The following is a 17556-nucleotide window of genomic DNA, read 5'->3' on the forward strand; positions in this document are numbered from 1 at the left end:
AAATACTAATTACTTTTTAATGTTAGAAAACTGGATTTTACCTTTTTAAAAAGCACTACAAGTTAGACTCTGGCACACTTTCGTCAATAGCGTGTCTGCATATATGGAATTAGATGGGAGTCCTCTCTCTCTCTGCTAGGTTAAGAACAATAAAAAAATTTTAAAAGATAAATTTATATTTTTAATTCTTTAATTATTTATTATTTTCAATATTTAAATTTTAAAATTTTTAATTTAACTTATTTAACTTTTAAATATGATTTAAATAAATCTATTTTTATTAACTATTAAAAAAAATTACTAAGCACTATTTATTATTTTCTCCAATCTTCTTCTTCCATGCTTCCTTTTCTTCTCTGTTCACTTTTTTTTTCTTCTCAAGCGTGCTGTATATTTTATATGACAACAAAACATAAGGCGGTATCACCATAAGCTCAACTTATTGACACAAATGCTTGGGAACAATGTAAAGTGTCTTTTTCAAAATTTGTAAAAGAAGAGAAAATGAGGAAGAAGAAAAATGTCGAACAAAAAAAAAAGTAAATGATTTAATTATGTAAATTAAATTAAAATTTTTAAAGATTAAGAGATACAAATTATTTAATTAATTAAAAAGCAAAGGTATATTCATTTCTAATAAAAAAACATTTTGTTTAAACAACCGCATCGATATTGACGGCAGGCAGTTACAAGCTTATTTAGATTAACCTTTCCGATAGACACTCGTGATTTGGCTGATCCCCATCACCGATTTTCCCTTTGTCATTTATGACATCGTCTTCGTCATTATTATAATTCATACTTTTATCAAATTGGTTTTTCGGTGTTCAAAGTATTAAACTAAGCATACATTCACAAAGAATAATGATATGAAATATATATCATTTACTTGAAGTGTAGAAGCAAAAACGTTCCCACAATATCTGGCATCAAAGAATACCCATTTTAAAATAAACTTTTAATTTAATGTTCGAAATTGTATAAATTATATATTTTAATTCTTGAAATTTTGATTTTTTTATTAAATTATAACTTTATAAAACAATGTTTATTTTAATCATTTTTAGTGTGATAAAAAATAAAATAAAAAAGACTAAAATAAATATTTTCATAAAATAACACTTAATTTAGCATAAATAAATATAATATTTAGTTAATCTACTACTAAAGTCAATTCATATATACAGTGTGCGGTTGCGCGTTTTTCTTTTTCTCGAAAAACAATCTTCAAGCTACCTTTTGGTGTATGCTGTGTAGGGCACAAATAAAATAAAGGATAAAACTTGAGTTCTATTACTGCTATTTACTAATTAAAATTAAAATTTTATTTTAATAAAATATTTACATATAAAGTCATCACAAATAATCTAAATAAATACTACCGCCAACACTTTATCAACTGCACCTAAATTTTATCTTAAAATGAAATGTTACCTGTCATGCTTGGACTGAGTACACGTAAAACAAGCAAACCAGCCCATTAGGTCATATTCACTTGTAAGCCCAGCCCAACATAGGGCAGGCCCACAAAGGTCGGGTGGAATGTCACTGGGATAGGACGGAAAAAAAGAAGCAGCAGAATATGACTGAACTGGATAGGCTTAATTGCAGTTTTGATCTCCTATGTAATTTTGCTCTAATTTTCAAATCTTTAAATTAAATCTTCTACTATAAAATAAAATATATTAATTTTGAAGTGAAATATTTATTTTAAAATTAAAAAAAAATGTGAATAATTAAAATTAGACAACTAAAATAATACCTACTTAAATTACAAAAACTAAAAATGCAATTAAGCTTAAAGTGACAAGAAAAATTTACCCTTCACCAAAACTGTCCCCTGGGAGAAGAATTGACACCCATTGCTTCTTCTAGGACCAGCTTCTAATAGTATTTAAAGACATTTTGATATTTAATTAGTGAAACAAACCAAGATTAATGTTCTATTATTTAAATAATTTAATTCTCAAAAAATTTAACAAAATAGTAAGCATTAAATTTTATTTTTATATTACCCTTATTAATGTTTTAATTTAATTTATAAAATAAATAGGTAATTTTTTTTTAAAAGAAATAAATATTAAAAGAACAAAAAAATTACTCTTTCAACATAACAATTGAAAAATGTCACTAGAATTATATGCATAAATCAATATTGCTATTCAAAATAAAACGTATATAATGAATATTAGCATGTAAGCACAAACCACACTACACTAGTGCATCACTTCACTAGTGCATCAAAGACCTTTAATGAATTACAAGAGTTAATAGACGGTCTTTGCTCGATTCAAAGCAAGGAATGAATAATATACTGCAATAGTTACACAATATCCTGGTCCTGGAGGAGAAAACACGAAGATTTGAATGTGGTAAAGATGTTTAACTACCTTGACTAACATTTCCAGTGGAAGAATCTTCGTGTTAAAATTTCTGAAAGTTAATACTTGACACCAAAGTTGATAACGTAAATTCAATATGGAAACAAAATCTGAAAATCATGTGTGAAAAATCAAAAGGATAATAAAGTAATTTAATAATTTTATAAATAAAAAAATGCATTTCTATTCCATATGCACCTTAGTTTAAAAAATCTACACAAGTAATGTCTATGCATTCGATTTTACTCCATTTATCACTATCCTTCAATCCGGACAAAACCTCGAGAGGAATGAAGCACCAAGAAGCATCCAATGATGAGCTCGTGACAAGGGTCACAAAAAAAAGAAAAATGCTGTTGGAGATGGTTTTTACTTTTATGGAATGTAGTTGGTGATCATTTCCTTTTTACTGGAAGATGGGTCCTACAAATCATAGATACAGTTGGCAATGTTAAAACCATTAAAAATAAATGCCCGAGAAGCATTGTTTCAAATTTATCAAGTAGTTCAATCCTTTTCGGAATTAACACAAGCCAATAGCAAAAGAGTCAGACCTTATTGGTTTGTACATGCCATCTGGTTCTTGATTAAGTTTGCCACATGCTGAGCAACCCATAATGAACCAGCCTCGCTGCAACAGAAACCATGGGTGTGGTTTTCTCGTTCAATGGATATGGCTACACCTGGAACCTGCTTTGAAATCTATAACCAGGAAAAACTATAAATTAAGATAATCATTCAATGTTCCATAAATGAGGAAGAAAAGAATAAGTGAGAAATTACAAGGAAACAGAAGCACCATGATAATGGCTAGCATTTCAATCAATGTTTGTCGTTATTACAAGAATATTTACCGCACTCTTTTCCATAATTTAAATTTTAATGATATCAAGAATTTGTGGTATTCCAATTCCATTTAGGATGGCACACAGAGATATGCTTCATGCGAAAACTAGTATTATTTATTGCCGCGACAACTACTTGATAGCATCACAAACAAGAAGATTTACTTTATCACTCTGCCCAAAAGTAGTAAAGATTTCAAAAGAAAGTCTAAACTGTAGACTCTGAATGCCCAATTCACTACAGAGGTTAATATGAAACACTGGAAGACAACCCCCCACCCCCCACCCCACCCCCTTAATAGCCAACTTAGTCCATTTTCTGTGGGGAGCTGGCGTTGGTTTTAAATTTTGTTTCTTTTAGCAGTCCATTGGTTTCTTTTTTGTCAAAGCAGCAGATAGTCCATTACTTTTGAGACGTAAAAGAGGCAAACCCAATGGGGAGGGGGAGGCTTCGGGTATTTCTTAACAGCCAAGCTTTTGTTAAAGTAGCAATAAGTGAAAAAGTCACTCATTGAGTACAAATGGAGAAGTTAAGCATCATAAGAGTAACAATGATTCACAGACTAATAACTTTAAAGTTTTGAGTTGAATGTAGTATTCAAGTCCAAAAGTTATAGGTGGAGGAGTTTGTAATTATGTTAGGAGTTCTTGCATGTAGGTAAGTGGTGTCAAACAACGTTAAAATTTATATGTTTTTTTTCTCTCTATTTTTTTCCTTTTCATTTAGGTGCTTTTAAAGATGGAGATTTCAAATGACTCATTTTTCTCTCTCCAATAGTGGTATTAGAGCCAATAGTTTGTCTAAGTGATTAACTCATGAATAGTAAAGTGAATTAGAGGTGGATTCATGTGTCCTCTTTATAAGAACTAACGACAGTACAAGTTGAGATAAATAATATTAAAATAATGGGCATAATACTCTTGTTTACCTATGAATACTCGTAGTTAAAAATTGAAAGATTTTTGCTAAAGGAGAAATATACCTAATAAAAGGAACTCATACTTGAGAAAGAGATGATTGAGGTAGTATGAGTGAAGAAAGTTTCATATAAGAAAGGGACCAAAAACCTAATAACCTTGAGGTTTAAAGTTGAATGTAATATCAAAATCTACTTGCATGATTTGCTCGTAGTCAATTGATAAAAAAATACTTTGGTGTTTTAGCCTCCTCATATACCGCGCAACAGCTTCACCCAATTTTATCAACAGGTTACATAATACTCTATTTTATTTTCGCATCAATTTATCCCAATACCTTTTGTCTAAAAAAATAAAGAAAAAGAAGTGAAATATCAAAAAGAAAAATGGTGGACCACTAAAGGTTAGTAATTATCACATTTTTACATTTAAGGTATTGAAATTTTACTTTAACCTTTTAGTTTGATGTACATATATATTTTAGACTAGAACACACTTATTAAACTTTTTTGCTTTACTCACAACAAAAGGCCCACAGCTTAAACTAGGGATAAAGGAGAAAGAGAAAGGAAGTAATCACAAGGTAGTTCTTGTTAGAAAAATTGTTGCAGGTGTTCATACAAGTTCTTTCATTATTGATAACAGAAGGGCATTCAACTTTGATAATAAACTTTCTTGAACATCCATCTAATCATTCCAAAAAATTGCAGCATTTGGGACATAAATGTCATGTAGACTAGGATAAAAATTCAAGCATATAATTACCCTACACATGCATTCTAGGACTTGGATGCTTTAGGTACAATTCTCAAGTCTCATACCTTAAGATAAAGCAAAAGTTTTCCAGATAATAAAAGTAGCTAAGTTAAACAATAAGATACCTCGTCAAGCAATTGAAATGGACCCCAGTGATCATCAACACCAAATAAAAATGCAAATTGAGCCTTTCTTTCTCTTATAAATGTCCAATCTGGTGTCTCTGAAAGCTAACATGGTAAGCACATGATTATCAATGCAGTTTAACATTGTATATTTATTATAAGCATACAAAAATGTAAGAAGTTTATGCTTAATCTCCCTGTATATAAGAAGGTTGAGTAGAAAGCCCACCATACTCATAAAATAGCTACAATTTGAATGGGAACTATGCCACTCTAGAGGACAGAGTATGGCTTAATGTGCAGGTCAGATATCAGTCAGACCAAGCAGCTATGAGTAAACTGTTAAGAGCTAGGAAGCACGAATGCAACACAAGATACAGACAGGAAGAAAAATAAGGTGACACCATACATTTTTTTTTTAAAATAGGACACAATACTCCAAGGATTTGTTATATAAAAATTCAATATATTTCATTAACAAAAAGAAAATATCTTATAAATAAAAACTCAAATCTTTAACATAAAGTTAAATTTTAATTATAACTTCTCAAGCTTTGAATTTATTTTTATTTTTTTTATAAATTTTAATTAAATGTTGGGAGTTCAAAAGTTGAACATTGGCAAAGCAACTAAAGCCTTTGTCCACTGGGTGGGTGAAGATTAAACAGTGCTAGGTTGTTTAGTCAACACCAACAAAATAACATCATATGTAAATGAAAAAATATGCTAGAAAGTAAAAAGAAGGGAAACAGTTTCATTTTAATTTATAAAATTTAAAAGGTATATTCATAGAAAGGAAGCATCGTTACCTTTTTAAATTCAGTCATGGCCATATAGAGGACATTCCGCATGGTATGGCACTGCAAGTCAATAAGGATAGAGTTAATACAACAAAAGTGCAGATTCAACCCACAGTAAAAAGCTATAAATCAGTATCAATAAAATATAGATAAATTTTTTAGTTTTGTTATTCCAATTTTTCAAATATAAATGTAAGGATCAATAATAAGAAAGACAAAAAAAAAGAACCAAGTGCAAGTTTAATGTGACTGAACATTGAAGTTCTCTTTAAGCAGTAAAGCTAACCTGTGACAAATGAGAGCATGCAGCCTCAACTGCACTGGCTGACCAAGACTTCCCAATGGAGTTTTTGACAATAAACCTTAAAGCCTGGACAGGCAACAATCCTAATGATGCTATCAGGTAACTTATAGCAGCAGCTAGCATTTGGGATCTGAAATCCACATACCATTAGTCATCTCAAATAAATTACTCTAAGCTTTTCAAATGAAATTTAGGATGATTATCTTTTGATGCTAAATATTTAGCAATAACCAGTAATAGATTGATAATTACCATTTTTCAATTTATCTGAAATTTAGGTTCAGATCAAATTATAAAAAATGTTTTAAGTGTAAATTGAATCCCATGAAGTATGAAATAGAGTGTGAACCACGTCAAAATTGTGATATCTAAACTCATAATATCACTAATAGTTCATGCCATCTCAAAAAAAGTAGATATTGTCAAAGAGGTTTGACTTCAGGAAGGGGGTGAAACTTACTTCGCAATTTTTCCAATAACTAACTGTTGGGTTGAGTATAGGTTTAATGTCAAAAATGGATAAAGTGCAACACAAAATTTCACCTACAAAAACCAAGAGAAATGCAAGTAGACAATTTACAAAGATCAGAAATGATGGACATTTGGCAGGTGTGATGCGCTCAGTTAATTAAATAAGCACAATTCCAAGTTCCAACTACCTTCTCTGCAGACTTCTTGAATGTTTCAATAGATATGTATGCACCAATAGAGTGCCCAACCTGAAGAAAAATTCTAAATTAGCTCCCAAAATTTCATTTCAGTAAATGAAATTAAACTTTTCTATATGCAGAACAACTTTTGAATAATGCAATTTAGTTCAACAATTTCATCAAACCCTCTTGCAATATGGTTATCAGTTTCCCAAATCAATAGCCATATATTTTAAGAAAGCGGATAACAATTGCTTGCAAGTAACTTTAGCCAAGAACCAGATTCAATTGATTCATTTCTGATTGTCCAATGTTGTTCACTTTTAGTTTATAAAAGGATGTTGGCCGACAAACAAGTTTTGATTTCAGTATCTCTAAATACCATCCTTATTCTCAAAGGTGAAGGGAGATTGATTAAAGTCATGTGTCATGACAAGAAATATATCCTAATTTGATACTACCTCTTATACTATAATCTCATGGGTTATCTTTTTTTAACAGCAATCTAACAAATTATTTCTACATGTATATCAGAAACTCTACACGTGCATTTTTCCCACTCTAAGTTGCATTTTGAATGTCATCCCTTATGTAACATAGTCAGCCTTGCAGCCCAAGTTTTCTGGCACGTGAACACAAAATAAAGGATGTTATTTACACCAAAATTTTAAATGTCCAAACACCGTCATTAAACAATGAAGAAAGATTTGCATCCTTGTATTATCACATAATTATGATTTTTCTGAAAATAAGGATTATTGGTCATTATGCAGAAATTTAGTTTTTTAGTTCATACAACTCTGCAAATCATAAATCAACATGACATTTGAGAAGAATAATGGAGGTGAGACATAAAAGAACTCACCAGTAATATAGGAATCTCAATATTTTGCAATTGCTCTCTAATGAAATCAATCTACAAACGTACAAGAAAAATGAAGACTATAATCACACATCAAAATACTGTCAAACTAAATTTATCTAAATCAAGAATGAAGATTGGCAATCAAGCATGGAAGTAGAAAAAGGCGACAAAAATTTTAAGTCCCAAAAAATACAGGAATGCATGTGACTTAAATATGAGGAAATCTCAACATGCTCACAAAAAAGTGGAACTTCACAAAGAAGCAATTCCATGAAGATAATTCTTCTTTTGGGTCAACAGTTGTACAAACTACAATATGAAATAAAAGTTTAAATACTAACTTCTGCCACTGTTTCCATACCATCTCACAATACATAGATAAATCTACAATGTTTCATAGAAGTTCAAAAAAGAATGAAAGACTTCAAAGTTATTATCATTCCCTAATTTATTCAAAACTTTTTAGTAGCAATCGAAGGAGCAGCCGCAAGGGAGGACATCCCATTGTACAGTACACCAAGTATAACCAATTTGTAAATGAAACCATTTGCCAGTCTCTCTTACACTAAAACCAGCCAATCATCTTTTAAGCTCAAATAGTGAGCATTACATTACCTTATGATCAATTTGTTCTTGTAAAGAAAACAAGCGTCCATGTTCCCAGTTCTAGCAACAAAACTCAATGTAAGAGACATGCTAATGCCACCCAGTCAAATCAAACAAAACAAAATGCAGGTACCTTTCTTGTGTGCGAAACATGGCCAATAGCTGCTAGTTCACAGAGAAACATGATCAGTAAGCATAGTTGTTAATCATAGATCCATATTATAAGTAACCAGAAAGAAACGACTGTCACTACACCTGTAACAGACGCAGTTCCTCCTAGCAGTTCATATAGAAATTCCACAAAGTCCTTGTAGAATAAAATAACACCTGCAGTAACCCAACATAGCAAAAGACACAACAAAACAAATATATAGGAAAAGAAACATAACAAGCGAACAAATAATAGAAGCCACACCTGGGTTTCCAGGAACAAACAGAACATGCAGAGTTGGAGCCTCAGCTTGAATCTCCAATATTTCAGATGTGTAACTGAAAAAAGACAAAACAAAATTGATTAAATGAATAAACAAATAAGTAATTAAATCGTCGTCAAATTGAAGGATCGAGATTACATGACATACCCTGACACATTACATAATCGAAAATTAGCACGCCTTCTAGCCTTGGCAAGCAAATTACTGTCCACACTCATGTTATTATTCACACACTTCACACTAAACCTTGTCCTGGAAGACAAAATATTACGAACGTGAAATTGCTTTTAAAATTGTGGATCCCAATAGCAGAAAACCTTATGGCAGAGAAATTAGGATATATAAGGTTCGCATATCCTATCCGGTTGAAAATGTAAAAAAAATTAATGCATATGCTTATTATCATATTAATAGTAAGAATATTTTAAATAAAAAAATAGTTAAATATGAGTAAATAAACACATAATTGTCACTCTGCATTTAATAATTGTGGAGTGGAAGGTGCTTATAGGGAGTGAGAAAGTTGAGGAATAGAGAGAGAGTGAAAGTGAAAGTGAAAGGAAGGAGGAAGATGAAAATGCATAGGAGGGAAGGTACCTGGAAGTGGAACCGGAAGAAGGGAACAATAGAGAGTGAGAGAGGGTTGAGGCAGTATAACAAGCAAGGCGAGGAAGCATTTCAGAGCATATTATGCGGAGTGAGAAGGAGCTGCTGTTTAAACTCAACACGTTTAATTACCCAGTTGTCAAATTAGTTACACGTGTAATTGGGCATGTATGGTTTAGAAAAAACGAATTATGTCAATTTGATAACAAATATTCATTTTAAGACCCTCTCTCTTGTAGCTGCTTTGCTTACATAGAGTAATATCACTTATCCTATCTCCTTATTAGACGCTACAATTAGCTACAGGCGATATTAGTCTACCAAAATATCTTCATTTGATTCTGACAAGGGGAACATCCTTTAAAAAAAAAAAAAAACTCATATTCTCTTTAGGTTGCGTCAAAATTAGAAGTTCAATCTAATTTTTATTTAAGTTAAATTTTACTAACTTAAATAAAAATTGAGAAATTGATAAAAAAATTTAAACAAAATTTATTTAAACTAATTTTTTGACTTAAAGTAAATTTTACGGTTTAAGTAAATTTTATGTTTTACTTTTTCAATCTTTTATCTTTCTTCTTTTTTTTTATATTTAATACTTATTTTTAAATATTAATATTTAACTTTCTTCAATCTCTTTTTATATTCAAGTATTTTTTCTTTTCTCAATTCCCTCTTTATCTTCTTATTCTAGCGAAATAAATGTTTTATATTATCAAATTTCAACTACGTACAATATTATTATTATGCATGCAAAATATTTAAAAAAAATTCATATAATAAAAAGGGATCAAACCAAAGTATTTAGTAGACAATTTATATCATTTACTATAAGCGCACAAATTTTAAAATATTATTTGAGACCAATTCTATTTACAAGTTAAAAATTATGAAAAATAATATTTTTCTCATCAAATAAGATAGGTATGAGAAAAGAGGGAATAATGAGTATGAAAATTGGAAGAAAAAGAAAAAAGTTAAGTATAAAATAAAAGGAAGGTAAAGATGGAAGTGAAGGTGGGGTGAAATGGAGAAAAGAGGAGTAGATGGATGAAGATAAAAGTTAGATATGAGAGAAGAATGAAAAAAGCTAAATATGGATGTTGGATAAGAACTATTAAGCATGAAAGAGAAGAAGAAAAATAAAAAATTTAAAGAAAAAGATACAAAATTTACTTAAATCACATTTATTATTATAGGAATTTTTGGTAGTCTTGAGTTTCGTAGCTTTATTTGATTTGATACAATTTTTTTAAAAAATATATAAAATCATCACTTTACCGATGCACAAGATTCATTCTTAGCGTAAATTTCTAACTTCAGTTATATGTCAAGTTTAATTGAATTAATGGAAAGCATATTTTTAAATTAGTAAATTTTTTTTTTTAAACAAGTGCATCTTTCATGGTCTTCAAAGTATATAAATTTAAAACTACAGTTTAACTTGAAATATCACACGCAACTGAATCATAGGTGATATAATAATAAAAATTATATTAAATATTAGATATATTTTTATTTTTTAAAAAAACTATTATTATTAATTTTTTTATAAATATAAATTTCAACCATTGAATTGTTTATTTTTTTTATTTAGACTATAGATATCCTTCACTAAAAATAATTTGTTCAAGACAGATAAGATTATGATCAATAATAATATTATTTTAATATTTAATAAAATTATATTAACTCAAATATTTTACTGAGTAATTTTTATATAAAAATTACTTGATATTTATTAATATAATATATGTTTTAAAATATAAATAAATATTAGTTATAAATTTATGTATATGTGTATGTGAGATAAATGAGATAATATCGTAAAAATAGTCAAATTTATTATATAAATATTATTAGATACTAAAAATTGATTTAAAATATTTTTTAATTTATTTTAATTATTTAATTTGTAAAAATAGTTTAAATAAATATTTTTTAGATAAAAATACTAATTTTATTTTAAAAACATATAGATGCACTATATAAATATTGTTCATCATCTTTTTTAAAAAAATTTTGTAATCTTTCCTTTTATTTTTATTTTACTTCTTATTTTTCCTTTTAAGTTGAATTGTTACCTTAAAATTTTATTTCCACTAAAAAATCTTCCTCTTTTATTATTTATAAATTTACTAGAAGATGATATAACAGCTCAATTACGACCCAATCACGATAAACCCCAACAAAGCTTAAAAGTTTCTTATTCATTTAAATACTCGAAGGCCAAGCAATGATTGCCCATAAAGAATGGGGTTGTTGACCTTATGTTTACGCTAAAACATGTTTTACTTTTACCATTAGCATAATTAAGTCGTTTTCGCTGCAATTTCTTTGAGAAGGATAGCCTTTTATATGTTTCCCCCATTGACGTGACCAGGGTGTATATAAAATTCCTAGATTGGACTCGCTTTCCGCTTTGAAATTACTTAATTAAGAAATCGTATAAGCATCGCATTCTGGATGCCCAAGGATCAAGTCAAAAACGGATGAGTACAATCCAAACCAAATATCAACTGCACTCATGACTTTCACGCTATGTATATAATTCCATCACTTTTGCCATTCCTAATTTATTTGTGCAAGACTCACGTCATTGCCAGAAAAAAAAGGTTACTGTTCTTATCTGATTAAACGTGACTTCAATTAATTCCACTTGTTTGCTCTGGGTTATTGTAATTTTTAAATTAGTAGATAAATTGCGCAGAGAGTGGAGACTCAAATTTAAATGACTAAAAAAGATCAAGATCTTGTTAAAGACACTGGTTAGGTAAATCCCTTTTCATTAATTTCAGTGCGTGACATTACCAATTTTCTAACATTTTAAAAAATTTAATATTGATATACAGTTGTTGCAAATAAGTTTACAATTATATTTACAATGCACTATTATATTATTTAATACTATAATGAATTTAACAGATAATACACTTATTGATATTATTAAACTTGTTAGGCAAGTTGATAATATAAAACTAAGAATTTAACTGGGGTGCGTGTGTTATTAAATATGAATATAAATTTATTCTACTCTCCTTTATATTAACAATGTACACTATATAAATTCTGAAACAATTGAAAAATCGAAATAAAGGCATCAAAGTTAAAAAAAAAAAAAAAGATAAAATAAAAATTGTGATTTTAGTTGGCTAAAATTGACCAAACATGGCGCGCCACTCTTGCTTACGTCGCATATCTACATCCGTGAGTATTATTTTCCATAAAACTCAAATTTAGCGACAGAGACAATAATTTATTAATAACTCTGTTGTTTTATTTAAAAGCAGACAAATATTTATTTATCACATGTATATATCCATTGTATTGTATGAAATAAGCAATGACGTAAATACTAAAGGGTGAATATCAAATATATAGTAAAAAAATTAATTTTAAGCATTTTTAGAAAAAAAAAAAAAGTGAAGAAATGCTCATTTGACACTTATTTTTTATTGCCTTATTCATTATGATGATGCATTGTTTTTTTGGAAATATTTGAAATTATGACTTTATACTAACTTAGTTGAATAATTATTTTTTAAAATACTTAAACCTTTTAACTTGTGTTGAAGATATTTCAAAAAATTTTAATTTTTACATTTATTGTATTTTTTCTTTATTATATCGTTTATGATATATATTTTATTTATTTTTCTCTTCTACACATTCATTTTACCTTTTGTTATAGAGTATAAGAGAATATCATTTATTTTATTTAAAAATACACCAAATCCAAAAGAAACAAACAGGCTTGTACAGTGAATACAACAATTGTATTCCTTAGTTATTTATTTACGTTGTTTTAGTTATTATTTTTAAACATTTAATTGAAATTCTTATTCCGAATTTACACCGTGTGTGATTAGTTCTGTCTTATTATTATGCCCAAGTTGATTATAATAATTTTTATTATCTAAAAGAAAACCATATACATAAACTATGTATCTCGAATAAAATTTTTCTTTTTATAAAAAATATTTATAATTTAAAATAAAAATGTTTACTAGAGGTATGTAACTGTTTTTCTTTTTACTGATGTGAAAGGGTTACGAGCACAACAATAAAAGCATATATCGCATTTAAATGACATAAACTGGTAGAACACCATTTTAGAAAAAGTAAAATAAAATGTGTGTTCTCCTCTCTACAAATGTTAAGAGATCTTCAATTCAGTAACGCGAGGATAGACCAATGAGGAGGTTTCTGCTACATTTCAACCAATATTTGGTCAAACGTTCAATATTTGACTGCCCATGACAAATTATTGTTTTTTGCTATTTAAGACTTTTAAACGAGTAAACTATTTTCTCTTTTTATATTTTTGCATAAAATACATTTCTTATAAAAAACATATTATTAATTTTATCGACATGTTTGTTTCGTTAATTAAGACTAGCAAACATGAATATAATGTAATGAAAATGAATACTAAGGCTAACAATAACAAGAAAATAGTTTGCCTACAAAAGTAATATGATTTATAGTTAATCACAAATCACTTATGAGCCAATGAATCAAATTAATAACTGATTAATCTGCTTTAAAAAAATGTTTAACCTAATATTACTTTAGCACTGGTTTAATTTCTTCATAAATATGTATATAAAATTGTGCATATTTTTATGATAAAAACATTATATATGCATAAAAAAAACTCAACATTAAAAGCCTAATCTACCCATTGTATTAAGAGGCATTGCTTATAGCCACGAAATACTATTACATTAATCATTAATGAGAACACTTCACATCACTTGTGCTGATGAATATATAAAGGCACCTATCATATATCCGTGCACTTTTGTGTATATTTTCACGAGAAAAGTTGGAGGGACTTAACTCCTTCAACTGGTTAAATCACTAACTGAACTACGTCGACATTTATCATATTTCTTATTCTTTTTCCATTATTGTGACCCGGAATTGGTTAAACTATCAGTGAAAATTACTCCGCATCATTTAATAACTCAATGAATTTGTGTGTTTCGTTTGTTGCATCTCACCATTACTAAGGAGCCTAATGGCATCAAATAAGGTGAACGATGACGAACACATAAAGATAAGAATCAGGGAACACTTTTATTATTGAGTATTACTTAGTTGGGTCAACAAACATGATTCATGAACAAGGTCATCACAAATTAGATTATCTACAACTAAACATTAACTAATCTAGCTAATCCCAAGTTTTTTCTATGTCTCTCTATCTCTGCAAATATTTTATTCTCTTCTTGGTGCATATAAATATTAAAAATGATAACCCATGTCTTTATTAGAATATAGATTTTTTTATTGCCATACAGAGTGATATACTTACTTCCATGATTTATAAATACAATATTTAATACAAACTATTATTTATTATTCATTAACTTTTATATTTACTTTAACAAAGCTGATGTTTAGTACGAATAAATATGATGCAGACTTGTACGTATTTAGTGGGTGCATTAAATATGTGAAATATAAAATTTAAAGTTAAAACAAAATTACAAATTCTGACAAAAAATTGTGCCACATCATTTGTGTGAGCTTCCCATTACATTTTGTTCTAATATTTTTGGTACGATAAAGTGATTTCCTCACTCTAATTGACTTAATCAACAAAGGAAACGCTTATACACAAAATCAAAGTGGAATAATCGATGCGAAATGACGTAAATGGCCTTGGATTGGTGCGTGCCTTAATTGCTAAACGGTGAATCCGTTTAAGCAGAATCCCCGGGAGTTGCGTGTAAAGTTAAAGAAAAGCGTACGTGCCAAGAAATCCCGCTTAATATTTCTATCTCCCCTGCTTTTGTTTATTTTTGAATAACATTTCTTCGATAGTTCCTTTGTATGACTGCGTTCCTTTCCTATATATATATATATATATATGTTTGTCCTCAAGGCTTCTTCATCATTCTGTTTCATATAAGGAATCAGACTCATTCTTCCAGAGAATTAATTAAACCCCATCAATTTTACAAAGTTCAAAAGTTTTGACCTGTTCATTTTCCTTAGCGGTTGCCGGCACCTAAATACCAAGCAAGCGGTTTGAAGTTTTAATTTGGACATCCTCTGACTCTATCAAACGTGGGACTCAGAACCCTGTCGTGGGTTTGTTGGATTCTCATAAAGCAACAGGTAAATGCTGATCCACAGTCTCTCTCTATCTCTCTCTCTCTCTCTCTCTGTGTTTATCTTAAGGAGAAAATATATAGACATGATCGTGTCTTGCAACTGCTAATGCCCCAACCAAAGGCTTTGACAATTCAGAATTTTGACGAGTTGCTTGCTTTGGTTTTATAGTTTCCGCGATTGTTTGTTGATGCATTAAGGATCGGAGATGTTAGGGGATTTCCTCACTCGATGTCTTATGTAAGTATACACTTCTTCTTGTTTCAATTTATGATTTTTTTTTTCTCTACAACTTTTCTTCTTGTTTAAATTTGTTATGTTATCCAACATCTCCTATCATTTTTTTTGTGTGTTTCAGACTGCTTCTGGGGTATGCATATCCTGGATTTGAATGCTACAAAACCGTGGAGAAAAATAGGGTCGACAATGAGGAACTTCGTTTCTGGTGTCAATACTGGTACATGAACTTACCTTCCCTTTCTCTGGCAATATGGTTCTGAAATATTCCTATTTGGCTTTTGATTGGTTGCGTGATCGTTATAATTTATGTCACTACGATTACATAAGAATTTTGAAGATGTGGGATGATGACACAAGGGTGTTTATGGTGTACAAGAAATGGTCACAGATCATACTAAGGATTCAGAATTAAAAAATAAGCCCTTGAGTTTTGGCCAAGAAAGGAATCTTCTTTAGTAATATACAAATGGAGGTCAATACCTTGAAAAACGGAACAAACATAACCGAATCATGTGCACCTTTATGAACATATGCAGTATTTTAAGCCCGGTACATGTGGGGTGAGGATGGTATAATGCCGCTTATTGTGTTGAGCTTGTTCTTGTCAAAGTTTATGTTGAATAATCATTAATCATTGTTCGATCAAGCGGTAATGCCTCTGATTCATGTCCTTGTCTATCATGAACTTGCAGGATCATTGTAGCACTTTTCACAGTACTGGAAAGGGTTGCAGATGTATTTATTGGATGGTGCGTACTTGATTTTTTAACTATTTGTATTTTGTTGAATTTAGATTTAGATTTGTGCAATAAATTAACCCCAAATACTTTTTGAAGGCTGCCCATGTATGGAGAGCTGAAGCTTGCACTCTTTATCTACTTGTGGTACCCCAAAACTAAGGTATAAGACTAAAACAGTGAGGAGAAAGCTCTTTTGGCTGCTTTAACATGCTCCTTTTCTACACGGTTTATTTTTTATTTTTCATGTTTTTAATTTCTTTCCAATTAAATGATATAAATGTTGCTTAATGTAGGGGACGGGATATGTTTATGATGCTGTGTTGAGGCCTTATGTATCAAGGCATGAAAGTGACATTGAGAAGAAGTTCAGAGAGTGGCGAGCTAGGGCATGGGATTTGGCCATCTTTTACTGGCAAAACTGCACAGAGTTGGGGCAATCTGCCACTTTTCAGGTTTTGGACTACTTGGCTGCTCAGTCTAAAAAATTTTCCAGCAAATCCTTCACTAAGGTGAATTTCCCTTTTCCATAGTAACACCCTAACTCCTAAACCATTTTTACATTGACTACTGGATCATCACAAAGTTGCAAACTAAAGTTAAAAGGCTGGTGATATCGTTTTCAAAATTTGTGGCATGGAACTCCCGAATCACCTAGTACCAAGAAATAGTAGGCATGTGAAACAAAAATTAAGCACTCCTAATCGAAAGCAATGATGTGTATTGATTGTCCAGCAACGACATATTCACAAAAGCAACATCACAGTTATCCATTTCCTAGTTAATCTATATTTGCCCACAAATAAATTAACATTTATTGCTAATACCGATGCTGAAGATAATGTTGAATTGCAGAAAAAAGACGAGTTTGGTCCAACTCCAAGTGCCCCACCATTGTCTTCAATACGAGAGTCTTTCTTCGAAAACAATCAAAACGGGCGCAAGAACAAGAAGGGGTTGTGAGAGTGAAAGAGGGGGAACCAAGGAAAGAATGGAACCTGGACCAGATCATGAAGCACAGGTTCAACAGAGCCATCACAAGGCTGGGAATTGTAACATTTTTTGTACATACGTCAACCCCATTAGTCAACCAACTCATAGCCAATACTTTCTGCTTGTAACATACGTTACCAAAATTGCTTTGTTCTTGTCCCCATCTCTTTTGA

General features: G+C 30.0%; 2 protein-coding genes and 1 long non-coding RNA gene across 7 annotated transcripts; 2 read left to right on the forward strand and 1 right to left on the reverse strand.

The window, feature by feature from the left end:
- The first annotated feature begins 2301 nt into the window (after positions 1-2301).
- LOC113861670 lies at positions 2302-2717 on the forward strand. Its single transcript, XR_003504291.1, has 2 exons — positions 2302-2458; positions 2585-2717. It is a non-coding gene; the product is annotated as an uncharacterized LOC113861670 (long non-coding RNA).
- On the reverse strand, positions 2408-9389 carry LOC113861669 (lipid droplet-associated hydrolase). Of its 5 annotated transcripts, none has more exons than XM_027494635.1 (13): positions 9282-9389; positions 8832-8936; positions 8506-8739; positions 8384-8412; positions 8260-8310; positions 7645-7695; positions 6789-6848; positions 6590-6672; positions 6112-6259; positions 5835-5885; positions 5026-5130; positions 2936-3083; positions 2410-2804 (listed from the first exon to the last, which is right to left on the reverse strand). In XM_027494635.1, the coding sequence occupies exons 2-12, from the start codon at positions 8839-8841 to the stop codon at positions 2937-2939; spliced, it is 969 nt and encodes a 322-aa protein (XP_027350436.1). In that variant the 5' UTR covers positions 8842-8936; positions 9282-9389; the 3' UTR covers positions 2410-2804; position 2936. The 5 variants fall into 5 exon arrangements, with proteins under 5 accessions (XP_027350439.1, XP_027350436.1, XP_027350435.1 ...); XM_027494634.1 differs by lacking the exon at positions 2410-2804 and having other exon boundaries at positions 2809-3083; positions 8506-8577; positions 8666-8739; positions 8832-8930; positions 9282-9361; XM_027494638.1 differs by lacking the exon at positions 7645-7695 and having other exon boundaries at positions 2408-2804.
- A 6202-nt stretch (positions 9390-15591) lies between these two features.
- LOC113863231 (HVA22-like protein j) lies at positions 15592-17385 on the forward strand. Its single transcript, XM_027496733.1, has 6 exons — positions 15592-15653; positions 15772-15870; positions 16346-16402; positions 16490-16553; positions 16687-16902; positions 17246-17385. The coding sequence occupies exons 1-6, from the start codon at positions 15622-15624 to the stop codon at positions 17351-17353; spliced, it is 576 nt and encodes a 191-aa protein (XP_027352534.1). The 5' UTR covers positions 15592-15621; the 3' UTR covers positions 17354-17385.
- Positions 17386-17556: the final 171 nt, after the last annotated feature.

This window comes from Abrus precatorius, unplaced genomic scaffold (assembly GCF_003935025.1).
Source record: "Abrus precatorius isolate BTA unplaced genomic scaffold, Abrus_2018 Scaffold3, whole genome shotgun sequence".
Taxonomy (NCBI): domain Eukaryota; kingdom Viridiplantae; phylum Streptophyta; class Magnoliopsida; order Fabales; family Fabaceae; genus Abrus; species Abrus precatorius.

Coding starts and splice junctions, on each gene's coding strand:
- LOC113863231 (XM_027496733.1), top strand. CDS start 15,622: ATGTTAGGGGATTTCCTCACTCGATGTCTTAT. Junction 15,654..15,771: donor TTCCTCACTCGATGTCTTAT/GTAAGTATACAC, acceptor TGTGTGTTTCAG/ACTGCTTCTGGGGTATGCAT. Junction 15,871..16,345: donor CGTTTCTGGTGTCAATACTG/GTACATGAACTT, acceptor ATGAACTTGCAG/GATCATTGTAGCACTTTTCA.
- LOC113861669 (XM_027494634.1), bottom strand. CDS start 9,361: ATGCTTCCTCGCCTTGCTTGTTATACTGCCTCAACCCTCTCTCACTCT. Junction 8,740..8,831: donor CGATTATGTAATGTGTCAGG/GTATGTCATGTA, acceptor GTCTTTTTTCAG/TTACACATCTGAAATATTGG. Junction 7,696..8,259: donor AAGAACAAATTGATCATAAG/GTAATGTAATGC, acceptor GTACGTTTGTAG/ATTGATTTCATTAGAGAGCA.